Raw genomic sequence first — 28000 nt, 5'->3', positions numbered from 1 at the left:
CGAAGGCTTTTTGTCCTTAAGCGTCAAGACCTTCCCGCTGACGGCTGCAGCCTTACGTCTCACAGGGAAACGGGCTGCTCATCCCTCGGTCTCTCCGGTCACATTCGCGACACAAAGAACGATCTGAGCCCACAGCGGCCTCTTTCCCCTCATCCCTTCTAATTTAAAGCATTCTCTGAGAGCAATTTCTGACTCTCCTTTACCTTGCTTTCCATAATGCCTGTGTGCACGCCTGGAATAGCCTTCCTTTCCCCTAGAAGACAAGCTTTCTTGGTATCAAAGTCAGGATCATTTTTTAGTCTTTCTATGCCCAACAACCACTGGGGAAAAGGAACAAAAGAGAGGCTGGACCTGCGATTTCATCGTGTGAGGAGCTCTCGATAGGGATACTCCCTCTCCCCACGAAGGATGGAATTTGACGACGACTTGAGAGACTGAGAGAAGACGCCGAGTCGCTGAGAAGTTAAAGGACTCGCTCATTGTCTCACGGCCACAATGGGCCAGACTCTGGACTGGAACTCAAGTCCTAGTGGCAGGCTCACTTCAGTACATTACACTGCACCTCAGCAACCTCCTTCATAACCATTTGCTGAACTGAATTGAATCTTCAAAAAAAAAAAAAAATGAAAGACAGCCTTTATAGCTTAGGCTATAAAGGCATAAAAAAAAAAAACTGGTTTTCATATGTGGTTTGTGGAATCCATCTCATTGCTTTATAGCCGCCCCTCAGATAGACAACAACGGAGGGAAACAGCGTCCCAGGGAATAGGACAACTTAAAGGATATTGATGGCAGAACAGCAACTCAATTATCTCCCAGCCCTAATGAGGTGATCTCCTTGTACTTGGAGGTTGCAAGTTCAAACTCCACCAATGCAATTGGACCCAAGTGGGCAGTTGATTTTTCTGCAACAGCTGCTGCAGCACGGGGTACAAGGAGAAACCTGCTCTGGCAGGAGACTTATTGCTCATGCAGAGCCATAAGGAAGAGGTGAGGAGGCGGCAGGTCATCTGCAGCAGGACCGGAGATTCAAAGGCACATTTTTTCTCATAAGAGAAGGGAAAGCAGAATGAATGAGGCATTAGCACAGTAAGCGAGACGATTTGCAGACTCATTCAGATTTAGCTTAACTCAAAGTTATCATCCATTTTTCCTGTTTAATTTTATTTTCCTGCTGGAAACAGCAGGGAATTTATTCATCCATAATAAAACAGCATTGAATAAAGACGGGCCAATAGTGATGCTTAGAGGAAGACAGAGAGATTGGGAGTCAGGAAATCGGGATTCTAGTCCCAGAGCTACCACTAAGTAAGTTATAAGACCTTCGCTTATAAATATATAAGCATATATTTATGTACTTATATACAATTAGATAAATTATATAGAAACATATAAATGAGATTAGATTAGGTTAATCTCAAGGGTCCCTCAAGCTAAAATGCTCTAATCCCAATTTTTTTAAACCCTTACCTTCCATCTTAGAATCAATACTGTATATTGGTCCCAAGGCAGAAGAATAGTAAGGGCTAGGTAATGGGGGTTAAGTGACAGCCCAGTATCTAAGGCCAGATTTGAACTCAGAATGTCCCATCTAAAGACCTGGTTCTCAATCCCCTGCCCCATAATCTTAAATGTATTAAGTAAAATTCTATTTTTTTTAAAGACCTCAGTTTTGATCTCTAAATTTTAGTCAGTATGCAGGGCCTTAAAGTGGATAAAATAGGGTCAGGATAACCTGAGTTCAAATCCTATCTTGGATATTTACTAGCTGTGTGACCCCTGGATAAGTCATTTAATTTCTGTCTGCCTCCTTTTTCTCCTTTATAAAAAGAGGGGCAATAATAACACCTATCTCCCAGCGCTGTTGTGAGGATAAAATGAGATACTTGTAAAGTATTTTGCAAACCTTAAAGTGAACTATAAATACTAGCTATTATGCAAATGCAACCTACTGAAAAGACCAACAGAAATTATTATAGGTATTTAAAAGATGAGCCTATGATGGAAGACAAGCCTTTGAGAGGAATACAATATTTAGTGGAAGAACTGAAGAATCATAGAGAAACCACATTTAACTGAATGCTCAAAGAATGGATACTCTGATTAATTTAATTTTTGGCAAAAGCAGAAACCCCTTTTCCCATTTTAATTTCAATTTCTGTTGAGAATCTTTCTAAAATGCATGTTTGTTTTCCTTCCATTAGTGAGGGCAATGCACTGTATTGACCTAACCATAGGCCCTTCCTGAATGGAAATCTTATTCCTGAAAGGAATATGTATCCCTATAGGTCTATAAGAAAAGACACAAAATTACCCATTAAAATATGTTTACTAAGAAAGAGTCTTTTTTAATCTAAATAATTTATTCCCCATTTTTTTGAATCATCAATGTATCTTCACTAAATAGGCCATTCTTTTTCTAAGAGTATAATTAGAAGCCTCACTCAGATTTTATATAGAATGGGTATATGGGGAAAGTGTGGCTTTTATTTAAACAATAACTGAATGTCTATTTGAAAATTTTTATAGAGAGCTCAAGACTACTATTCTAGACACAAAAACCAATGACATGAATGGGTTAAGAAACTAGGGTGCATACCTTTGAAGCTGTTCCTTTAATCAAATTCCTATCAATTTGCTCTCTGGTTATTTACCAAGTCTTCCCTGCCTTTTCCTTCCAGTCCAGATAATAAAAAGTTCTGCTTAGTTAAATCTGTATTATTCAAGATTTAACTATAACTATCTTCAAAAATTATCAAGATGAACATAAAACATTTTCTATCTTCAAAGATCTGAAATAAAGTTTTGAAATATATTTAAATTTAACAAGAGATCTTTTCTAGACAAAAAGATAATATTTCCTGACAAAGGAAATTTAAAGGAAGGATAAAATGCCACTGGATACTCTCTCTTCTTCCCAGATATTTAAATATGATTGACCAAGACAGAAAGAATTCTCAATCACTAAACCTGAAGCAATTACATTCAGCTATTGAGATTCATATAAGTATTACATTGTTCTAGCCTTCTCTCACTCCTAATCTTCTTCGGGTTCCTTCCAGTGTTCTCTAGGTAAATGGGCAAAGAGACATCACATATAGAAATTACATTCACTGATTCTCTGCCCTGAATTAATGAAAAACAAACAAAAAGAAAGGAAAAGCAGAATTAAGTGATTTTGGCTTACTGCTTAATTCTTGTTCCTTAGGGCTTCTCATTTCTTTAAGGCCCTAGGCATATGGGATAGTGCTGATTTTCATGAAGTTTTTAAAAAATCAACTTTTAAATCATAGCATGATTTAAATGCATTCCTGACTAGTTATCTCACTGCTTTATGACTTGCTTTTTCACTTTCTAGCTTTTGAATCCCATGACTGATGAAAAGTGATATTCTACTCTTTCCCATTTAACCATTAAATGATCTTAGCCATCATTATAACAAGGAAAAGAAAGAGATTTTTTTCCAAGAGGTAGATAAGATGAATTATGTCTTCAACATCCCTTCCCAACTCAACTCAACCTAGTTAGACATCTTTACAAACAATTTAATATATTAGTCATGCCAGGTCCCCATTTTAACACTATCTATGTGACCTTGGGCAAATTACATAGCTAGGAATCCATTTCTTCATCTTATTTAATGCTAATAATTTCTGCTGAACTTAGGGCACTCTCTTCTCCATTAAGGGGGCCCTCTTTGTTGAGGACTCACACGTAGAGTCAGGCTAGGGAATCCTGGTTTCTAATAAGAGGGTCAAGGTTCATTTTTCTCCCACTTAATGGATTATGTTCCCCCACTCCACTGCTCAGGAGAAAAATTAAGTAAAGCTTAGATTTAGGATGCTCTTATCTAGAATATTCCCAAAAGAGACAAGTGGGTTACCCAACATAAGGTACCAAAAGGTGCTCAGTGTACAATATGAATCAAATATGGGACAGATATTTATTTCCTGCTCACAAAATAAATACTAAAAGACAAAATACACTCAAATCAATTAGCAAGTATTTATTAAGTGCTTACTTATTCCAGACACATAAATGAAAGTACTAAATATGCCCTGTACAGTGAGGAGATTGAAATCTAAGATTATTTAAATATAAATGTTTGTGGAATTGCTAATTAGGCATTTTACCTTTTACTTGGGCTCTGAACTGCCAAATGAAGTCTTGGGCTCATCCCTCTGTTGATGGTCTCAGACCACTCAAGTAGTTCTTTAGTTCTCCTCTACCTTGTTGCCAGTATGTTCTGACCAAAGGACACAGGACTACTGGACTTCTCAAACTTAAAAGCTCATCGCTCAGTCTGATAGTCATTTACCTACTTGGGAAACCAAGGCAACCCAAAGTAGAAAAGCCACAGGGGCCAGGACCAAATTCCACCACTTGAATTCCCCTCCCCAAGCTGGAACATGGGACAACTAGCTATCATTGTCACAGTGAATCATGGCAGGCCTAGAGTCAAGAGGACTGGAGTTCAAATCTGGCCTCAGACACTTACCAGCTGTGTGACTCTGGGCAAGTCACTTAACTCTGTTTGCCTCAGTCTCCTCATCTATAAAATGAGCTGGAGAAGGAAATGACAAACCATGCCAGTATCTCTGCCAAGAAAATCCCAAATGGGGCGTGAAGAGTCAGATAAAATTAATTGACTAAACAACAACATGCCATAAAATGTGAGTGGCCTTGATGGTGCCAGCGTGGAAGAGGGCCAGCCTTCCCTTCCCTTTCAGTGCAAATCTGGAGGTACCTGAATCAGGGTAGCAATCAAGAGGAAGAGATAAAGTGCCATTTCCTTTCTCAAGCTCCATTGAGTCTTCCAGATCAGCAGCCAATGAGGGCATTTATTGCTTCGTAATCACAAAGCTCTGAACCTCTTTGGCACAAAGTCACCAGATTCATGGTTGGCCAGAAATAAGAAAGGAATCTCTGCAAAAACTCTGAGCAACCTCATGACATGTAAAATGAAGGTTTAGTCTATAAGCTTGCAACATGGGGGGAGCATGCTAAAAAGCCCTCATGGGCAGCTGAAGCTGACTTCCTGGGAAAAAGGAGGTTTACTATTCCCCACCGTAGTCAAACCAGAGCCAAAGAGCAGCAGCATGGAGGAAAATAGTGTGAGAATTGAACACTAGTTTGCAGCCCTTTTGCTAGTACTCTAAGATTATCTCAGGGTGTTTTTCTAATGAATTAATTGGCTTTCCCTTCAGCCCTGACCCTTTGATTAGATTAAAAACAAGACTGGAGGCTTATCTGGATAAGAAGGGGGTGGAGGGTCCTCTGCAAGGATGATAGAAGCAACATGACTCCCTAGATTCCTGAAAGATGCTTGTCTCTTGTCCCGAGTCACTCCTGGTCTCCAGAAGACCAGCCTCTGCCCCAGACTGAGCTCATCTGTCCAGTCAGGGGAACCCAGAAAATGTGATGTGGACTGGGCGGGAGGAGAAGTTTTAGTTTAAATTATGGATAAAGGAAGCTGAAAGGTCTTTTCCTGGCCAAGAAGCATTCTTGCCTGGCCAAGCACCGGGCTGCAATGCAGTGGGAGTGAATAGAAATGTAAGGTGAGCAAAGAGCTGGGGTTAGCTAGGAGACTAGCTATGGGATGGACCTGCTTTTCACAATTTAATAAATAATTCTATGTTATGCAAAATACAACCTCCAGAGAATTTTAATCCTAATAATATCCTCTTGCAACTATGAACTCAAAGCAAGCTGCTCTCAGCCACTTCTTCTCTGTCAATGGCCCCAGCAGACAGATGGCACATTGGTGCTCCCAAAGGCCTCCTGTGAGGAGTGTGATGCAAAGGCTGCAAAAACACACTCAGATATGGGGCCAGTCCCACCATGAATAATAGTAATAAAGAGCCCCATTCACATTGCATTTTAAAGGTTATAAGAGCATTTTACAGGTTTACTTCAGATTATGGTATTTGATGATAGTATTATAATATTTAGTTATAGTATTTGATGAAGGGAATCTGCAAAGTGAGAAGGATAAAGAAGAGAAAAGGTAAGTTTGATAAAGGAAGAGAGAAGACTGGTTTGATGAAGAGACCATCTGACATGGAGTCAGAAAATCCTGAATTCAAATCATGCGTCAGAAACATATTGACAGTGCAAACCAAAGCAAGTCACTTCATCCATCTCACACACTACATTTCCTCATCTGTAAAACAAAAGGGTTGGATTTGATGTTCTCTGGGGTCCCTTCCCATTGTGAATCTATAGGCTTAAGGATCACAAGAGGAGAAGGAGACACCCATAAGCCCTGACACAAGGGCTATGAAATTCTAATTAAAGTAATATCTCGCTAACCATGATTCATTCAGAAACAATTTATAGATAGCCTGAATTACAGAATTTTTAAAAAACCATCCAACTTTCTAGTAATGAGATAAATTGAATTAACTGAACAAAAGCTGTTGGTTGGATGAAAGGTTGAGGTTTATCTGGCTTGCTTTAAAGAATAAATAAGATATTTTTCATCAGTCTTTAATCGATTATTTACAAATATGGAGAAATGTAGTGCTTAAAGTCTGACCTACTTCATTAAGAGAGGAGGAAAAAAAAACACTCTGCCTTGTAGTCTTATGCCATTAATTGGTTTAGCTTGGCCTTACTTCTCAGGGAGAACAAAAGCATACATCATCCAGCCCCAGTCAAAACACCATGAATTCTGAATCAGTGGAGTCCAAGTTAATGGGTTCTTGTATTGGTTCCTTATTTAATTATAGCTTCTTAGAGAATATTAACAGAGCCTCCAGGCAGTTCCTGGGTGGGGACTATAAGAAATCAGAAAACTTGAGGGGTCATTGCCTTGGCATATCTAAAGCAAATAATCATGAGAAGAATAGTTGAATATTTGTGGAGCTTCCATGCTGCTCCAAAATGACAAAAAAAGATTATGAGGTTATTGCAAGAAGAAGTTTTATTTTAGATTGTATAATTATAATTAGCATTTATATAGCACTTTAAGATTTATAAAACACTATACCTATCATGTCTCATTTAGCCTAACAAGAACATAGAGATGCATTTATTATCCCTATTTTACAGATGGGGAAACAGAGGCTGACAGAGATTATGTAATTTGCCCGAGGCTACAAAGCTTGTCAAAGTCTGAGGCTAGATGAATTCAGGTTTTCCAGACTCCAACTCCAGCACTCTCAAACACTGCACCACCTAGTTACCTAGTCTTGACATGTGGCAAAGGCATAAAAGGAATTGTCATGTAACTAAGAAAAATATCTTCAGTAATTCATACCTTTGATATTTAATGCTTCCTTCAAAAGATCCATATGTACAGAAAGGATTTGTGATTTTTGTCTTCAAGGTAGGCAAAGAATATCTTCACAAGGGAAGATTGTAAATCATTTTTGTCTTGAAACTATTTAAACTCTAGGGAGTATCCTAAAGCACAAGGAGTTGAATGATTTACTTAAAGGTCATATAGCTAACTGTCAGATTGAACATTGAACCAATTCTTCCTGATTCCAAAATACTCTTGCTAATATAGATAGATATAGTTTAGGCATCAAGACTATAATGAGATTCCTAAACACTTCTTCAATTAAAAAAAAACCTCATCTTTCTTCTTTTTTCTTCAGCAAGTAAAAATTACATATTTATTCTGATTTATCACCAAGTGAATTCTCTCATGGGCCTATCAACCATTCTGAATTTAAAAGAACAGAAAAATTTGATCTATGGTTCCAAGGGAGAAAACCAAAACAAATTACCTCCTTTTCAAAAAAAAAAAAAAATAGGAGGAGGGAAAGGAAAAAAAGACAATTCCAAATAAATACTTCTACAACTTGACTTTAGATAATTGATCCTGAGCATGTTATTTTAAATCACTTCAAATGCTTAATATGTCATACACACACACACACACACTCACACACACACACACTTTAATAGATCCAGGCATTTGATATTCGTGAGTGTGTGTGTGTGTGTGTGTGTGTGTGTGAGTGTATGTGAATGGAGAGAGAGAGAGAGAGAGACAGAAAGCGAGAGAAGCAGAAATAAATGTAAAGTCTTACACTTAGGTGCAAAAAGTTAGCTTCATAAAAACAAGATCAGAAAGGTATAGATTGACAGTTATTTCCTAAAGAGTAAGATTTTAGTAGACTCTAAGTTTAATGGACTCAGCAGTGTCATGTGGCTAGAAAAAAAAAAAGTTAATACAACCATAGATTGAAATAAGAGAAGCATAGTTTCCAAGAATTACATCGTCAATGTATTCTGCCTTTGTCAGACCTCATTTAGAGTATTTAGTTTGAGGTACCACTGTTAAAGGACATTGATAACCTGTAGAGTTTCTCTGGGGATGACATCCAGGATGGTGAAAAGTCTTGAGTCCATGTAACATGAGGAAAAATTGAAGGAATTAAGTATGTTGATCCTAAAGAAGGGTATGGCACCGAGGGGACCCAAGATAGGAAGAGACACTTGATGTTGTTATTCAATCATATTCAATTCTTTATGGCCCCAATTGGGATACTCTTGGGAAGATACTGGAGTGGTTTGACATTTCCAAGAAGGAAATGAAGAAACTGAGGCAGACAGGGTTAAGCAACAGGTAGTATGCATGTGAGACTGGATTTGAACTCAGGAAAATGAGTTTTCCTGATACCAAGTCCAGCATTCAAACCACTTTTTCACCTATCCACATATGTCTACATGACAGTCAATTTCAAGTATTTAAAGGGCTGACATATGGACGTCATCTCAGAGGACAGAAACAATTACCCAAAAAAATGGCAATTTAAGAGGGGCAAATTTAGGTTTCATGCTAAGAAAAACTTCCTAAAAAATTAGAGCTAGGGGCAGCTGGGTAGCTCAGTGGAGTGAGAGTCAGGCCTAGAGACAGGAGGTCCTAGGTTCAAACCCGGCCTCAGCCACTTCCCAGCTGTGTGACCCTGGGCAAGTCACTTGACCCCCATTGCCCACCCTTACCACTCTTCCACCTATGAGACAATACACCGAAGTTAAAGGGGTTAAAAAAAAAATTAGAGCTGATGCAATGATCCAAGACATTTCTGAGGGACTTATAAGAAAGAATGCTATCCACATCCAGAGAAAGAACTGTGGGAGAAGAAACACAGAAGAAAAACAACTGCTTGATCACATGGTTTGATGGAGATATGACTGAGGATGTAGACTCTAAGCAATCACCCTAGTGCAATTATCAATAATATGGAAATAGGTCTTGATCAATGACATATGTAAAACCCAGTGGAATTGCGTGTTGACTACAGGAAGGGGGTGGAAGGAGGGGAGAGAGAGAACATGAATTATGTGATGATGGGAAATTTTTCTTAATTAATCAATTAAATAAAATTTTAAAAAATTAAAAATTTAAAAAAATATTAGAGCTGACCAAAAGTAGAATGAACTATCTTGAAAGATGGTAGATGACACTTTCTGGGAAGTCTTCAAGAAGAAGCTGGATAATCACTTAATGAGTATATATTAGAAGGACTTCCTTCTGTGTATGAGTTAGACTAGATATCTGCTGACTTTCCTTGCAACTCTCAAACTCTTTGATTCTATACTACTACAATGTTTCTGTTCTAGATATTAGAGTGTCTCTGTCAAACCTGGGTTTCATTTGGGAATCAGGGCTCAAATATAATTATTAGAAAGGGATATCTAACTTCACGGTCCTCACAGTTGGAGCAAACTTTGTGAAATCTCTGGAAATTCCCAATCAGGGCACAGGGAGCTCATTGTTCTGATCAGATGTCCCTGTTCTCCAGCCTTTGGTTATTTTGCAAAACAACTGAGCTGTCCCTCCTGAGCACTCCTCCAAGCTGAAGTACATTTAAACTCTGCACCTTCTGCCCATCCTGAGCACTCCTATACCTTGGTACTGTGTTTTGTTCTGGATTGCAATCCTTGCCTTGATTAAAATTTTTTATTGTTGCTAGTTTAGTAGTCTCCTTTATTTCAGATTGACACAAGAAATCTAGTTCTAGTGCTAGCTATGGAAAAATCGCTTTACTTCTCTAGAACTCAATTTCTTTACCTCTAAATTGAGGAGATTGGACTACGGGATTTCAAGGTTTCTTCTAACTTTGAAATTCTATGATTTCATAAATGCAAATGTTGGACCATGAATTAGCCATAATTTTTCCCCTTCTTAGCCAATTCTTGGATTCTATAGACAGGAATTACAGGAATCAAAGCCTGGTTCAGTGAAATATGGTTTAATGTTTCTTTTTATTCTATCTAATTTTAACCTGATCCTAATTATGTTGCTTATTTCCTATGCATTTTTATGGTGGATAAGTTCCATCTTTAAATAAGAACTGTCATCTGATTTAAATATTGTAACAGTTGGAAGGAGGAAATTGATTAAAAAATCTCAAATTGGTATAAAAGAAAAAAATTAATATTGTACTGAGTTTTAAGCACAAGTATACCAAAAACAATTTTATTTAAACATTAATGTAATATCCAAGGGATTTCTGACCTGAAAAAAGAGATGTCCAAAATGGAATAATTTCATCATGTTCTCTAATATATCTCTCTCCCCCAAGATATTTTGAGGGAAATATTTATAGCAATCTTGAACCAGGAAAGATCATAATATGTTAAAATACAGTTTTGAAGTTCCCATTACAGAATATTGAGCAACAAAATGACCATCCCATTTCTCTTAGACCACTCCCCACAAAGAATCAATGGGTTTTCTCTTAGAGACCAATAGGGGTAAACTCTTTGGAATAGAAGAGAGTGAATCTAGATTGATTAATGGAAGAGGATATTTCCTTTTGAATTGAACTAGGACTCTTTCCTTGGGTAAATTCACTTCATGCAATTAAAAAAAGGAAATTCCCCTTCTGTTGGGTCAATAGTCCAAACGCTTCAGGGATAGGCAAGGCTATATTCTTTTTTTTTTTTAACCCTTAACTTCTGTGTATTGGCTCCTAGGTGGAAGAGTGGTAAGGGTGGGCAATGGGGGCCAAATGACTTGCCCAGGGTCACATAGCTGGGAAGTGTCTGAGGCTGGATTTGAACCTAGGACTTCCCGTCTCTAGACCTGGCTCTCAATCCACTGAGCTACCCAGCTGCCCAAGGCTATATTCTTAAAGAGAGTTTTTCTTCATTTTGGTTACTACCTTTTATCTATTTCCTTAAAAAGGCCTTTTGCCCTTGATCTGTGTGTTGCCTGTCCTTCCTTTCAAAGAAGATCAATGATATCACAAGGGTGAGATCTTGACTTGTGCATGAATTAGATTTAAGTGGGTCAGAGTTAAGCAACTTTAGCAGCCTCACTCTCTCTTCCAGAGCCATGAAAGTCCAGTAGCAAGACAAAAATCAGGATGATTGGTAATGGTCCAGGTTGCAATGAATGACCTTGGCAGCTTTGATATCTAAACAAGCTCTAGGTGCTCTACAGCACCTACTTCAGTCACCTTCATGACCTTCAGAACAAATTATTTTCACCTGCCCATTCTGCAAGGGAAAGTCTTTACATGCTTCACAAGTTTCACATTCTTAGACATTCTTCAGTTACCCTCAACCCGGTTCAGCTTGCCTGTCTACATAGTTCTACCTGAGTAGAACTAAAACATAAACTCTAGCTTCTTGGAGGCAAAGGTTGGGTGAAAGGCAGACACCAAAGGTGGATGAACAGCCCTGAAAAGAAGTCAGCAAGCTTTCACACCAGAGGCACCATTCTCCCCTGAATTCTCCATACATCTATGTCTTGACCTAACCAGCTTCTAAAGAGAAAGTATGGGAAGAGTATTTTAGACCAGAGGAATAATATTTAATATTTTAAGAGAAGCTAAAAGTTTTTTCAATATGCTTCCACAAGAGAGCCTGAACTTACCATTTCCTTCTTATCTTCTTGGAAGTGAACATCCACAAACATTTTTCCAGCTACATAAGGAAGAGCACTTTCAATGAAGTTTACACATTTGTCCCACTGAGGTAACAAAATTGTAGTTCCTTGGATTATCTGTTGAAGATAAATTAAATGTGGGCATCCCTTAGAAAAAGCTGCATATTCAAATAACCCACCACATAAAAAAAAATATTCAATCTCTTAGACACAAGAAACTCCATGACTTTTCCCTTCGGGATCAAGAAATACTTCAAATCTCCTTCCAAATCCAAAATGGTCCATATCTTATCTTAAGAATAGAGTTTTCAAAAATACTCTCTTGACTAATATCACTGATTCAGCTGTGTTATAACCAGCATGTTATTTTGGTCAGTTAAATCACTGTCAATCATTCTATATTATTGATTTTATTGTTTTGATAATACTGAATTTTTCTTGTTTTAATTTGGTTTTGATCTTTGGTACTATTAGGTCTGTATTGCATACAAAGCCTCTTTCCAATAATTTGTCTCAGTTGTCAGAGTTGAGGGCCAAACCAATCTAAACCCCATTTCTAAGCCCTTCTCTGCTTCTGCTGAATTGAGAACAAGCCCAGTTTCTAATGAACCCAAGCACCTCCATTAACTTGCTGGACCAGAACTTCTTTCAGGAGGGTTGCCATATTCATTGCACTTAGGAGGACTCAAAGCTTACAATAACAAATTGCCTCATCCTCCTCTTCCTCTTGTTCAACTTTCCTCCTGATGAGAATCTCATTGACCTCTCTTGGCTCTATGCAGTGCCTGACTAGACTCTTTACACCTCCTGGAAGATGGCTGTTGACTGTGTCCAAAGAGACCCCATTGTCCCCCTTATCAACACCACTTGACTTTTTTCTCTCGCAAAAAGTGCCCTTTACTCCTTGAAGCAAAAGAAAGTATTACGCCTGTCCTCCATGGTCTTTTGTCTCTGAGATTCTAGTGAGGGCTACATCCCCCTACAACAGCCCAATTTTACCTTTCCCAAAGCCAGGGAAGCTTATATCAGAGAGCAAGGAAACCTATCAGTTCAAAAATCTACAGTATATTAACTCTTTTTGTGATCCCTTAACATCTCATTGTACCCAATTCATTGAAAATTTTCATTTCTGTTCCCTGACACATCCTATTTTCTAGTTATTGATTTATGCTCTGCCTTTTTTTTTTGCCATCCCCATCCACCACCCAGAGAGCTAGTTTTTCTTTGCTTTTACTTTTTTTAAGCCCTTACTTTTCATCTTAGAATTAAAACTGTGTATTATTAGTTCTAAGGCAGAAGAGTAGTAAGGGCTAGGCAATGGGAGTTAAGTGACTTGCCCAAGGAACACAGCCAGGAAGTGTCGGAGGCTAGATTTTAACCCAGGACGTCTAATCACCAGGCCTGGCATTCTATCCACCCCCAGCTGCCCTTTAGACTTTTTTTTAAAGGGAAATAGTATCCTTGGACTTCTCTCCTTCAGAGTTTCTGAGATTCTCCTACCAAGGATCAGCACTTATCACTATATTATCTATACCACCTAGCTCCCTATATATTCATCTAAATGGAGCTTACTAATGAGAAAGCTAAACTTTTTATTTCTACCAGTGAGAAGTGGCATGGCATAGCAAATAAAAGGATGGCCTTAGAGGCAGGAAAACTTGGGTTTAAATATTGTTTCTGGCACATGTTAGCTGTGTGACCCTGAACAAATCACTTAACCTCTCCAAAACCCCTAAGCAGCTTCCTAAGACTATCAATTCCATACAAGTTATCCTAGAGATAGAGAGGATTCCCTTCACCAGTAAAATCAGAGGCCCAGACGTGGAAAGAAAATTCCCTCTATAATTAACACAGTACTTTGCCCCTGGTAGGCACTTAGTATTTTTTTTCCCAATTGAACTGAAATTGAATGCTATTTCAGTTGGCTGAGACCAGATTTGGTCTTCCAAAGGTTTTACTTAGGTTGGATCTAACTCCAAAATAATTTGAACGAATGATAATAAAATTATAACTTGGCATCAAATCATTTGTACTGATAGAAAATTCATTTGAAATATAAGGATGATTGAAGCCAAATGGATTTTGGGTTTCCAATTATCCATATAATTGGTAATTGTGATCCCATGCCCATCTGTCTTAAGTGACCAAATAGAGTATCCTCATAGTCTGAAAGGATTCTTTTCTCTCAGAAATATGTATCCAAGGAGCAGCCAGACACCTCAGTGGATTTAAAGCCAGGCCTAAAGATGGGAGATTCAGGGCTCAAATCTGTGTACACATACTTCTTAGCTGTGTGACCCTAGGCAAGTCACATAACTCTCATTGCCTAGCCCTTGCAACTCTTCTGCCTTGGAACTAATAAATTGTCTTGATTCTAAGGTGAAAGGTGAGGGTTTATCAAAAATAAATAAATAAATGTCCCTCAAAGAATTATGTATTCTAAATGTTGAAAGAAATCCTAGAAGTCATCTAAGTAAATCTCTATCAAAGCCTAAACAAATGATCATTGATTCTTTTTCTATAATCCTAAAAATTAATAATATATTTATTAAGAGAATTAAAGGGGGAATACCCATTAAGCAACACACACATAAAAATAATTTACTTATTTCTAGTTACAAGATAGGAATACTTATTGCCTGTTACTCTGTTGTCGAATTCAATATCCTGCCAAATTCAGCCCAAATTGGGTGGCAGCAGATCGAGAGAAAATATCAGAGGAAAAAATATTGCATTCCCCCAAAAGTCATGTTGATAACAGAATGAAAATGTTTTGACAGTTGAGGATATTGTATTCTTCCCCCTTTTTCTATCCCATCTTTCCTGCCTTATGCCTCCCTCCTCCATTACCAGAAATTTTTAGAAGAGTATGAATTCTCTAGGGTAATAAAAAGAATGCTGGGCTTGAAGTAAGGAAGAGTTGTGTTTAGCTTCTCTGACACTTACTAGCAGTGGGAGATTGGATAAGTCACTTAAACTCCTCAGGTCTCGGGCAGTCACTTGGGATTTATCTAGCTAGTCATAGAAGCTGAGTTCTCAGCCAGTGGGGAAACTCTCCAAGCTGACAGTCAACACTACTTCTTAGTATTTCTCTGAAATTTACAGTGAAATGGGTGGACTTAGTGGTGGCTGGCTTCTTTCCAAAACTAAAACTCTAGTTTCTCAGGGTGGTTAGATCCCTAGAGTTTCTGTGAAGATGAACATCAATATTAAAGTTCCAACCCAGAAAACATTTATAATGTGTCATTGTTATAACAAAATATTTCCTAGAAACCAAACAAATGGCAGATACAAACATCAACAATCTGGCAGGATGTAGTGTCAGAGGGGGAAAAAAAAGTATGGAAAAGAATAAGGGATTTGAAGTCAGAGGACTTGGACAAGAATTCTGACCCTGATTGATGTATTCTACCTGTGTGATCTTGGACAAGTTATTTAACCTCTCTTGAGCTCAATTTCCTCCTCTATGAAGTGAGAAGGTTGGTCGTCTCTAAGGATCCATTCAACTTAAAATTCTTTTATTCTTAAAATACATTTTTCTAAACAAGGCAGAAAGTTTCTAAATCCAGTTTGAAGATAGGGAGATGTGGCTTTAGAATTACAGATAAACATACAGCCCAAAAAAAATCCTGAAACCTCTGGAGTCCATCAATCAACTAACATTTATTTAACACCTATTCGGTGCTGGTCCCTGAGGATACAAGGACAACATCAAATAGTCTCAGCCATCAAAAAGCTTACTCTCTAAAGGAGAAGACTGGGCTTGGATTTAAATCATACCTCTAACACTAGCAATGACCTTATAGAATGTTATTTTATTAGAATCTTTCATCATAATAAGCTTTATTGGAATGCTTGAGTTGGGACCTCACTCTAGGTTTCTGTTTTGACTTTTGCCCAAATTTTATTGAATGTTTAGACTTACCCTCTGATATATAGCTCAAGTAACCTACATGTCTTATCTGGAAACTGCCTACATTCAACAGTTCGTGTGCTTGTACCCTTTTTGGAAGCTGCCAACATGGAGGTCACTCAGTCAATTGTGTCCTTGAATCCTTGTTTGAAATCTAAATAATGTAAAACTTAACAGAGGTTTGAGGAAGACAGACAGGTGGCAATGTGATTTTAGGAAATGTCACTTCATTCATTCAACAAGCAATTATTAAGTGCCTTTTATATTCCAGCTACTAGGTTCTAGGAATATAAAAATAAAGACAAAACAATCCTTGCCCTCAAAAACCTTACATTCTGGAAGAAGTAGGGGATAGGGAGAGGGAGAAGGAGAGAGAAAGGGAGAGGGAAAGACAGAAAAAGAGACAGACAGACAGAGAGAAAGCAATTATATGTTCATATATAGGCATAGCCAAAACCCACATAGAGCAAATACAGGGTAACCTTAGAGGAAATTGCTAGAAACAGAAAAGAATGACCTCATGTTAAAGGTGATACTTAAATTGAGTATTTACAAGAAATGAGAGATTCTCAGAGGTAGAGGTCATGTGGGAGAGGGGCAGAGAAGACAGATGTATAGATGAAATAGTTGGGATAGCCAGGCTTTGTAAAACTGGGATCTTCAGGGGCCCATCATAATAAGTCATATTCATATAATACTTTAGGGTTGTCAGAGCTAAAATGATTCATTTTTGCTTCTTGGGCAAGTGTTACCCAACATGCCCATAACTGGGAGATTTGGGAAAGGGGAGAGGAGGGTTCTAACAAAGACACAGTGAATCGGAACAGGACAGAGGGAAAGAGAACAGAGATGGACTTGGATAGGAGAAAAGAGTTTATGAGGAATAAAGTCACAATCTGGGAGCTTTCATTTTAATTAATTATTTTTGCTAGGCTCATTCATCTCCAAGTGTTGAGATTCCAAGTACTGCCAGAAACCCTGGGACAAAATCCCAGTGTCCAACCCTAGTTATGGTTCAGAAGGTTACAAAATGCTTCCCAAGCATGACTTTATTTGAGCCTCACAACAGCCCTTTGAAGGAATCATTTCCATTTTGCAAATGAAGACAGTGAGGTAGGGTTCTGAAAAGAGATAGTGACTCGCCTAATCTCATATAGCTATTGAATCTGATCAGTTGCTATTTACAACAATACTGTAAGATTTGTAAATACTAGTAGCTCATCCTCACGACCCTGGAACAGAAGCACTAATCATTTTACAGTTAAGGAAACTGAGGCAGACAACAGAAGTTAAATGACTTGCCAAGGGTCACCCAACTAGTTAGTGTCTGAGGTTAGATCTGAACTTGAATCATCCTGATTCTAGGTCCAACATTTTATCTAGGTGCTTCTAGATTTAGATTTTGAATAGATCTTAGAGTCCATCTAATTCATTTCCTCATTTTATAGATGAGAAGACTGAGGCCTCGAGTGGTTAAATCACTTGCTAAAAGTCACAGTATAAAAGACAGGATTTGAACCCAAGTCTGCTTCCTCCAGATCCAGTCCCCTTTCTCACCACATCACACTGCCTCTGGTCTAGTCCTACTGGACTGCCACAATCACTTCTAATATATCTGTCCTTAGATCACCGAAACTATCACAGGCAGATGAGAATTAATGTTCATTTTTAAATCTCCAGGAAAAAAAAAAGATTCTTCCACCTTTTTTGACAATACAACCCAACTAAGGTTTAGTGATATAGTGATATGACCCTCAGAAAATTCTGCTCTAATCTTTAACTAAAATCTTCAGTGTTTTGCTACTTATAGCTCTCATTTGTCTTTAGTGAAGATGGAAAACATCTGGTCACCATCTCCTACATGTATCTTAAAATATACACAACACAGAATCTATTTTGTTTCCCTAATTTAACCCTTTCCTATGACAAAACTTTTAGAGTAACAAATTTTTTGTAAAATGGATCAATGGGCGGGGCAGCTGGGTAGCTCAGTGGGGTGAGAGTCAGGCCTAGAGACAGGAGGTCCTAGGTTCAAATCCGGCCTCAGACACTTCCCAGCTGTGTGACCCTGGGCAAGTCACTTGACCCCCATTGCCCACCCTTACCACTCTTCCACCTATGAACCAATACACAGAAGTTAAGGGTTTAAAAAAAATTTTTTAAATGGATCAATAGGATCAAAATGGAAGTACCTTGAGACAGGAAGTATAATAATAATGAACATTTGGTGCTTTTATCTAGCACTTTAAGGTTTGCAAAGCACCTTGCAAATATTATCTCACTTGAACCCTAAAACAATCCTAGAAGGTGCTATTATTATCACCACTTTATAGATGAGGAATCTAAGAGTGGCAAAGATTATTTGTTTTTTTCCCAAGTATTCTATTTTTTTGTACTTTTATTTTTATTTTTGCATCCCTGGCATTGAATAAGATGCTGGTATTTGCCCATTACAATTATGTTCTTATTGATTTGGTTTCTCTGTCCACCTATATAGGTGCTAAATCTCCTGTTCCTTCCCATCCAAGGCAATTCTTATCCATGTTTTTCCATAAATTTTTTGTAGAGTCCATTCTACCATGGAATCTTTTAATATCTTAGAAGTACCAAAGTTGCATTTAGACTATCCATTTATTTTCTCTTAATTTTGATGTACAATACATCAATTTCCTTTTCTCATCCTACAAGTCCTTGATGATACTTTTATTCTACTTCTTAGGCATAACTCACTATTGGTAATGCAGAAGAAATGAATTAAACTTGGCTACTGAGTTTTGGGGGGGAAACATCTTCTCCCCAGAAAAAAAGTAACTTTAAACATTCAAAGAAACAGATCCACTTCTTTATAAATAGATACCCTCAAAGACAGGAAAAACCCAACTGATTTCTATTTTGGAGGAAGGTCTCCACTCTTTTAGAGATTTTCTGCTCCACCAGGATATTCTGATAACCTCAGAGAACGAATCATCTCCAGGGAACAAACCTAATCTTTGGCAACTCTGGGTAATCATTTCTCACTCAAAATTAGCTCATTCTCTCCCAAATCACCTGATTTCCCATCTCTATTGCCCACTCTCCCAAATAATGAAAGTAGCTGAGCTTGTTCAGTTGGTTTAGTTATATCTGACTCTTTGTGACCCCATTTGGGGTTTTCTTGGCAAAGATACTAGAGTTGTTTGCCATTTCCTTATCCTATTACAGATCAAGAAACTGAGGTAAACAGGGTTAAGTCAGTGACTTGCCCCAGGATTTCCCAGTTAGTATCTGAGACCAGATTAGAAATCAGAAAGATGAGTCCTCTTGATTCCAGGAATGGCACTCTATCTACTTCTCCACCTAGCTGCCCATAGATGGAGGTAGGATATGTGTGTGCATGTGTGTGTATGTACAATTCTCTATATAAATACATAGATATAAACACATACACCATGTTTTTATGTATCGACACATACATATAGATTTATGTGGAAGAAAATTTAAATACATCAATATACTTAATATATCTCCTTTTGTTCCAAAAAAATTATTGTCCAGCTGACAACTGACCATCAGCTGATGCTAATTAAATCTATTGTTTTTGTGGGAAATTAATATTGAATTAAGACATTTTTGTGAAAGATTTGTCCCTTTAGCTCCTCCTCACCTAAAACAATTTCTTCTCCAGGCTATGAAACTGAGTTAGGAAATCTCTGATTTCGTTAAAAGTGTAAAGAGGTCTAAGGGCAGGGTTGAGCAAGATGAATTCTGACCACTTGAAAAGATTAAGGGAAATCAGCAAGCTCTAGCAGCCATATTGGACTCCATGTGGCCAAATGTGTTGGTTTCTTTCAGTTTAAACAAAGACCCTCCTCTCTTGCGATGAAGTAATAAGGGAGGAGTCGAGGTCTCCAAGTCTGCCTCCTCAGTATCTATTTACCAATCAGAGGTGTCTTGGGATGTCAAGGGGAAGGACTGAGAGTGGCGAGATATATAAACCTGCCCCAGAGAAGGGAAACTTTTTTTGCCCTCTTTTTTCAACCTGTCAGATTGTGGAGAGTCAATTAAACCAGTTAGGAGGCCTTAACTGGTTAATTAATAAATAATTTTGGAATTAAGAAATATTGCCTTTTGAGAATTTCAATTGTTACATCTTTCTAGCTCTCCCTCTTAATTTATTGTCCTCCATTCATACATTCGAAGAATTCAAGGAGAGAAGAATAACACTCCAAAAGGAACTTAAGACCTCTGGGGTGGAGGAATTCCCCCAAAACATGGCAAAGCTCATTTATACTTGGGATGCTCATTTCCACTATGCTTTGAATTATTTGAAATCTTAATTCTAGAATGTCCACCAAATTTAAGCTGTTTCCGCCTCAGAAAAGAAGTAAATTAATCCTTATAAACTTTCAAGGTCTCATTACATATAAAGACTGACAAAAAAGCTCAGAATTAATCTCTTCATCTAGATACACCTTGGCTTCTGTGACACTCTACTTTGAAGGTTCTCCTACCCCTACAACTTAGTCTTTTGCTAGTTCCTCCTTCTGTCACCCCAGTAGATTCAAATGAGGAGAAAGAAATGAGTAGGAATTGAGAGCTGAGAAATGTCTCAAAGGAAACTCAGGTTGGATCTGAACACCTCCAACAGAATCTAATAGGACAAACTGATATGGATCTGTCCCTGCAGCTCTGTAAAGTAATACAAATTCATGAAAGCTATAGGTCATATCTGATCTGCCACATATCTCCCAAGAAATTTAATCCCTATTTTTAATCTCCTTTGTTTCTTTAATGTTTATAAATGCTAACCAGTTAAAAGTGCATCCCTGGGGAATTGCCCTTTTGTTGTAAAACCATTAAGAAAAAGAGACTAAAGTGTTGGAGAGCTTTTTTCTTTTCTTTTTTTTTTTTCATGTGCATAAAATGCAATGCTTGGCACATAGCTGATGGTTAATAAATGCTGCTTCATTCATTTATTTATTCACAATAGGTATTTAATAAAGGATTATAGTATAGAATAGAGTAGACCTAAATATAGTTCTAAAAATGCCTTAACATCTTCCTTGATAAATCACAAGAAGTCAGCATATAAGTATGGACTTCAGTACTTCTTCATTGGAGTCCCTAAAGATGCATTTTTTCTGGTTCTGCTAACAAATGTGAGTGTTTTGAAGGGATATTCAACCTATGATATCATAATACAAATTTCTTATACTTACCCGAGAGAATTCGAGCCACCTATACTGAAAACGTCTGCTAAGGTTTAAAATTCTCGAGTAAACCATTCTCCACACCAAATAGTTGGCAATGGTCCTGTTAAACATGAAAGAGACAGGCACATATGAGTTGTACTTTAACTCAGGGATAGATGTACTACAGACCACCCCAGAAATCCCTCCTGGAAAAGTTCTACAAAGTTTCTCAATACAAGGGCATAGAACTTTCAGCTGGGGGAAAAAAGTGATTTTAAATGGTGCAAACCCAATAAATGAAACAAAGAATCCCGACTTGATTTCCTTCTATTGCTAAATGTCTCATGCTGTGATGACAATGGCTTCATCTACCAAATTTGTTTCTTGGTTACCGTCAATTCTCTAAAATAAAATAGAAACTTCTCTAGCTTTTTAAAGCCCTTGATAATCATTCTCCAATCTATCATCCTAACCTTGTTATCATTATTCCCCTTTCTGAAGATATAAACAAACTGGTCTTCTCTCTGTTCTTCATTCACCAACTTCATCTCTAATTTCTGTGCTTTTGCACTAGGAGTAACAGATGCCTGGCATGCCCTCCCTCTTCTCCTCCACTTCTAGAATCACTCCTTTCCTTTGACTCCTGTTGTTTTGAGGCTCTTTTTAAAGATTGGTTTGGAACAATTGTCAGAGCAGTTTCAGCTTTCACTACTATGAAGCCTCCATCTGGGCTCCAGTCCTCCACTCCTTTCTTCAAGAGCCTGCTCCAAGATGTAGCTGGGTGGCTCAGTGGATTGAGAGACAGGCTTAGAGAAGGGTTGTCCTAGGTTCAAATATGGCCTCAAACACTTCCTGGCTGTGTGACTTTGCCTATCCCTTACCACTCTACTGCCTTGGAACCAATACACAGTTTTGATTCTAAGACAGAAGGTAAGGGTTTAAAAAAAAATAAAAAGAGAGACTGCTCAAAGGCAACTACTAGTCATCTCCCTCTCAATCTACCTCCTATTTAACTACTTTATTTTTTAATTAATTTAATTATATGTTATATATAATTATAATGATATAATTATATATAATAATTTATATATTTATATATGCTTGTCTCTCCCATTAAAGTATAAGGTAACACAATGGATAAAGAGCCAGGCCAGATGAGGAGTCAGGAAGTCCTGGGTTCAAATATAGCCTCAGATACTTCCTAGCCATATGACACTGAGCAAGTCATTTAACCCTTATTACCTAAGCTTTGCAGCTCTTCTGACTTAGAATTGATACTAAGGCAAAAGAGGTTGTATAATTCTTTACCTGTATCTCTAATGTCTAACCCAATGCCCACCTCAAATACAGTAGATATTTATTTATTTGTTTGCTTAGTTATTTATTTTTAAACCCTCACCTTCCATCTTGGAGTCAATACTGTGTATTGGCTCCAAGGCAGAAGAGTGGTAAGGGTAGGCAATGGGGGTTAAGTGACTTGCCCAGGGTCACATAGCTGGGAAGTGTCTGAGACCAGATTTGAACCCAGGACCTCCCATCTCTAGGGCTGACTCTCAATCCACTGAGCCACCCAGCTGCCCCCTTCAGTAGCTATTTAATAATTTTTATTTTATTTAATATAATAATTTAATTTATTATATGTGTTATATAATATTAATCATATATAATTCTGTAATTATATATGATTAATATTATATAACACTTATATTATATAACATATATTATAATTATATAATTATGAATATTGTGTAAATTAATTAATAATAAAATAATTTAATAAATGCTTACTGATTGATAGATTCGTGAGCCAGGTGGTCTAGTTTAGGAATGCTATCTGTGATTACCAAACAGAATAAAGTGGACTGGATTGAACCAAATGACTTGAGTTTTAACTGAAATTCACATCATTATTTTAGGGGTGGATTATAAAAAGGAAACAGCACTCACTTCTACTCATTCCATTCTCCCATTTCTGAGCAAATCAAATATTTATTAAATATTTATTGTGTACTGTGCTAGACCCAGAAGAATCACGCAGTATATATATGTATATATATATGCATATATCATACAAAAGTAATATATATATACACACTTGAATGCACAGCATATTTATGCAAGTTGTCTTCTCTCATCAATAAGCATTTATGGAACACCTACTAAGCACGGGCACTGGAGACGGCTATTTTTATCTCACCTGTGACTTATCGGCCTAGCAAATCTCCTCATTAGACCTGCCCCACATCCCAGAGCTATTAAGTGAAAGGGGAAGGATTTGGGCCCCAGCACTCGTTCCAAGTCCAGCATTCCATCTGCTACGCTCTGCTGAAATAACATTGCTAATTCAGTAAAGACCATCCACACAGACTCCAACAGACCCAGAAGATCACATTTGACAAAGAGAGAAAAGGATGATGTGTGGGATGCATTCGTAGCCAGAGAAACACTAGCATAATGACCTAGCAGGGGCTTGTGCTCTCTGGCATATGGTATATGGGAATATTTACCCAGCCAGACAAAAGAGCCGATGAGTTTCCTCGGTGTATTATAAATATCGGAAGAGAATGCCATCAAGCATAGCTTCAGAGAGCTCCTATTACCATGTCTGCAACAGATATCACCCTAATGGCTGAGTCACTGCAGCCTAATACTTCTCTACATCAAACAAATAAAAAAAAAATCTCAGCAATAGTCAATAAAAATAGCTATAATTTTTTTTTTCAAAAAAGCTTTTTCGGCGGCGTGGTTATTTCCCCAAATGGCAATAAATAAAGTAATGGAAAACAAAAGTACCCGAGAAAAGGGCACTAGACAAAAACTATACCATGAGATTGCTTCCTGGGGCATTCCATTTATTTTTTTTTTTTACACAATAGTCCCTCGTTATCAATGTTAATTTTGAATGCTCTTTTAAAAACCAGCAAAGCATGAGTACCATGCCCAGGTCCTTGGAGGCTGTCTTCTCACAGAATGTTCAATTATTACAGAAAGGCAAGCAAGGAGACCCATGCTGTCAACAAACAGCCCTTTCTGGAGCTCTTAAAAGAGCCTCAGACTGGTGGGAGTCTTCCTTCTTCCGTGTGTTTACTTTATCTTGAGATCAGACTACAGGCCAAGGAGGAGATGGAGGATGTGCTGGAATCTCAGAGGGTTCACTTAAGGCCAATGCAGGGAAAAGGATCCTTGGAAGAGTCTCAATCTGAACTAGCACTAGGCAGGATTCAAGGTCCAGAGCAATACAAGTACTGTACTAGACTTTCTCCAGCTTAAATGGATATTAAAAGTAGCCTGAAAGCCTGAAGAATATAGGAGAAAAAAGGCAATTCACTTCGGCTATCATTTTTTATTTATTTATTTTTTAAAACCCTTAACTTCTGTGTATTGGCTCCTAGGTGGAAGAGTGGTAAGGGTTAGGCAATGGGGGTTAAGTGACTTGCCCAGGGTCACACAGCTGGGAAGTGTCTGAGGCCGGATTTGAACCTAGGACCTCCCATCTCTAGGCCAGACTCTCAATGCACTGAGCTACCCAGCTGCCCCAGCTATCATTTTTTTTTAAACTCTACCTTCTGTCTTGGAAGCAGTACTGAGTATGGGTTCAAAGCAGATGTGGAGATTAAAATTCATATACCAAAATACTAAATATTATATTTATAAATATTTTATTAATAACAAACTAACAAAAGAGACTAACACTAACCAGCTGGCTCGCCAGAGCCAAAGAGAGAGAGGGAGGAGTTACAGCCAACTATAAAACAATAACATGGAGGCACAGGAGAGATTAAAAGGAATTTTGGGAAAAATAAGGACTTATGGGGGATAAAGTCCAAGATCCAAAATCTCCATTTATACACAGAAGAGCAGAAAAGGCTAGGCAATTGGGATTAAGGGATTTGCCCCCGGGTCACACAGCTAAGAAGTATCTGAGCCTGGATTTGAACCCCAGGCTTCACTCTCTATCTACCTGGATTTCTTGCAGACACTTCAACTCTACATGAGTATTTATGCTGCCTAGTTTCCTCTCCGCTATCATTTATTAAGTACTTACTATATGAAAAACACTGTTGGAGATAGGAAGGAGATGAATGCCACTCTGACCTTTGAGTTCCCTGAGAGCAGAGACTGGTTTTTGCCTTTCTTTGTGTGCTCTGAAATTAATACAGTGCCTGGCATACAGTAGGTGCACAATAATTGCTTGTTGACTGACTCATGGAGCTCTCAGTTGAATGTGAGGATGAGGGCACAAATGCCGACAATACAGTGAAGAGTGAGACAAACCCTCGAAACAAAATGCTGGAGGAGGAATTTGAGGAGGGGGAGATCATTTTCACCTGAAAGAGAGGAGACTTTGCCTTAGGGATGGTGATGGTATATAAGTCATATAATACCTTCCTGCCTTAAATATAGGCTGTCCTCCAAATATAAAATATGTCACCCACCATGAGATCTTTTTGAAAGGAAAAAATAGATATCTATATGTTGAAAAATAATTACAGAAAATCCCTGTTTAAAAACACAGACCTATTTGGGAGAAACTTGTTGTTTGTCCTAAAAATAATGGGTAATTGGAAGATTAAGGATGAAAAATAAAACTCATGAGTAGCTGTGTCTGTGAGTTTGAGGGCAATTGGAGGCTGCATTCAGATTTTATACCAGTCAAATTTGTAAAAATATAGGACTGATGACCTTGTGGATGGAGATCCACCCTCAGGATGAGGAAGACCTGAATTCAAGTCCAGACTTTGACATTTTATGGCTGCTTGACTTTGGACAAATATACTTAACCTACTTTTTGGCCTGAAATCAAGTGTCACTTTTCAGTGCCCCTAGTAACTCTCTATAATTATTTATTAGCTGCAGAACAGGGGCAGATTTCCATTGGAATAGGGATTTTTTTTTTCATTGAGAGTTCCTCATACCAATTAGCACTTCCCTTCCAAAGATTCTGTGAGGAAAGAAGTCTTATATCAGTATCCTCATTTTTACAGATAAGAATAGTATCACATGGCTAATACATGGCAGAGCTGGGAACTAAGCCTTCTGAGACTAAATCCACAAGGTCTTTCCACTACAGCCTAAGGGTCTCTCATGTCCAGAATCTTCAAATCTCATTTTTAGCAACATTTAGTAAAGCTATAACCTTCTCCATTTGTCATTCTCCATCCCTGACGTCTCCTTAATCTGTGGTCAATCCAGCCAGAACTTCAGCATCAGTGTGGTCCAGTCAGTTCACCAAAGTCAAGATGTGGTTTTGTTCTGTTTACTATCTCTGTTGGCTGATTGCCACCAAAGCCACTGCCACCACAATCATTGTAGTGACCGATGCTATGGTCTTTTTCCAAGACAAGGGACTTTGCCTACCAGCAAAATTTCAGCAATAATTTTTGTCCAAAGGCAGTTAGGCAGCTCAGGGGATAGAGAGCCGTACCTAGAGAGAGAGATGGTCCTGGGTTCAATTCTGGTCTCTGATACTTCCTAGCTATGTGACCCTAGGCAAGCCATTTAACCCCAGTTGCCCAGCCTATATCATTCTTCTGCCTTGGAACCAATATCCTCAAGGTCAGGATCAATACTTAGTATTGATTACAAAATAGAAGGTAAATAAAGGTTTTTAAAATAAATAAAATAACTTGGGTCCAAAAAAGTCACAGCCACTGTGGCTACAACAGAACTATGGCCACCTTCTTTGAAGAGTCTCATCCATTCTTATTTATCGCCAATTTGCCCTCCTCTGACTTCCAGTACCCCTTTTCCAGTGACCAGCTAGATCTTTTTACCTGGATTTCTTACAGACACTTCAAATTCCACATGACCAAAATATAGGTCATCATCTTTCCCCTGAAATTTACCCTTCCTCCCAATTCCTGTTTCTACTGATGGCTTCATCACTCTTCCAGGGCCCTAGGCTAGAAATTTTAGAGTCATCTTTGACTCTTTACTGTCCCTCAGCTCTTCAATCGAAGCAGCTGCCAAATCCTTTCAATTCTGCCTTTAAAATATCACTCATATCTGTCTCCTTCCCTCCACTCTCTCACTGCCACCCCCTAATTCTGACTTTTATCACCTCTCAGCGCTGTACCAGCCCTGTAACCCATGTTATAAACAAAAAGGGGTCCAAGGGAGATATATAGATGCACAATGATGTTGATGTATCCTTAGCTGCAGATGATGGAGGAACACCAACTCTGATCACCCTTGACTGCAGCTGTAATTTATCCTTTTCTCTCTAACAGTTGCCCAAGAAGGACCCTCGAGAAGTTAGATAGATGGGTAATCTTTCCAGGTCCAACCTGGGGTTGGATAGATTAGTATTGGGCTATTGATTTGCCTTGGATGACGTTTAGGATCTGACTGCGTTTGACTCCCTTCCCAAGGGTCGTGATATAAAGACCACTCAGGAAGGTACTTGTTGTTGAACTCTCTTTATCTGCAACCAGGGAAAGGATAACAAGGATGAGGACTGGTAATTGGAGACTCTATTGATCTATTATCTATAAACTAGTTGACAATCAGGACTGGAGGCTATTGATCAAGTGAAAGCTAGAGATTTGCTCACTCCCACTCCCTCTGGCCAGACCTGGCCACAGCCAAGCCAGAGAATAGGGAAGCTATTGATGCAGCTGTATTGATGATCTTATTCTCTCAGCTTTCTCACTTTCAGTGAGAAAAGTCAATCAAAGTCTATCAGGAAATATCTTCAGAGTTATTCCTGCCCTTATTAGATTATTATTAATTCTTATTAGAGCTCCCTGCCACTCTTCACCACCCACTCTGAGATTTCCCAGGCCAGAGACTGTTGTCCAGAGACCTCCAGAGAGACCTCCCTCCAAGTGGCCGTGAGGGATATTTATACCATGGGGCCAACCAACTTTTGCCTCTGGCTCACGGCACCTGGGAACATTCCAAGTCTTCCAGCTGCCATCCCTGTCATTAAAGGTGGCATCCATCACTTCCCAGATTATGAATATAACACCCATCTTCTTACCTCCAATCTAACTCATTTTTCATTTAGTTATCAAAACTTCTCCATCATCCCCCAGAAACCATAACATACTGCAAGATCCA

The 28000-nt window shown here is 38.3% G+C and overlaps 1 protein-coding gene across 1 annotated transcript in view; it reads right to left on the bottom strand.

Moving 5' to 3' along the window:
• PHEX (phosphate regulating endopeptidase homolog X-linked) overlaps positions 1-28000 on the bottom strand; it is a 259726-nt gene that overhangs the window by 139864 nt on the left and 91862 nt on the right. The window contains exons 10-11 of the mRNA XM_044666816.1: positions 20966-21059; positions 11843-11971 (exon numbers count right to left, since the gene is read on the bottom strand). Of these exons, the coding sequence (XP_044522751.1) occupies positions 11843-11971; positions 20966-21059 (223 nt within the window). The remainder of the gene's footprint in view (positions 1-11842; positions 11972-20965; positions 21060-28000) is intronic.

This window comes from Gracilinanus agilis, chromosome 3, assembly GCF_016433145.1.
Source record: "Gracilinanus agilis isolate LMUSP501 chromosome 3, AgileGrace, whole genome shotgun sequence".
Classification (NCBI taxonomy): Eukaryota; Metazoa; Chordata; class Mammalia; order Didelphimorphia; family Didelphidae; genus Gracilinanus; species Gracilinanus agilis.
The sequence above is the reverse complement of the archived record's forward strand: the minus strand, read 5'-3'. Positions and strand labels throughout refer to the sequence as shown.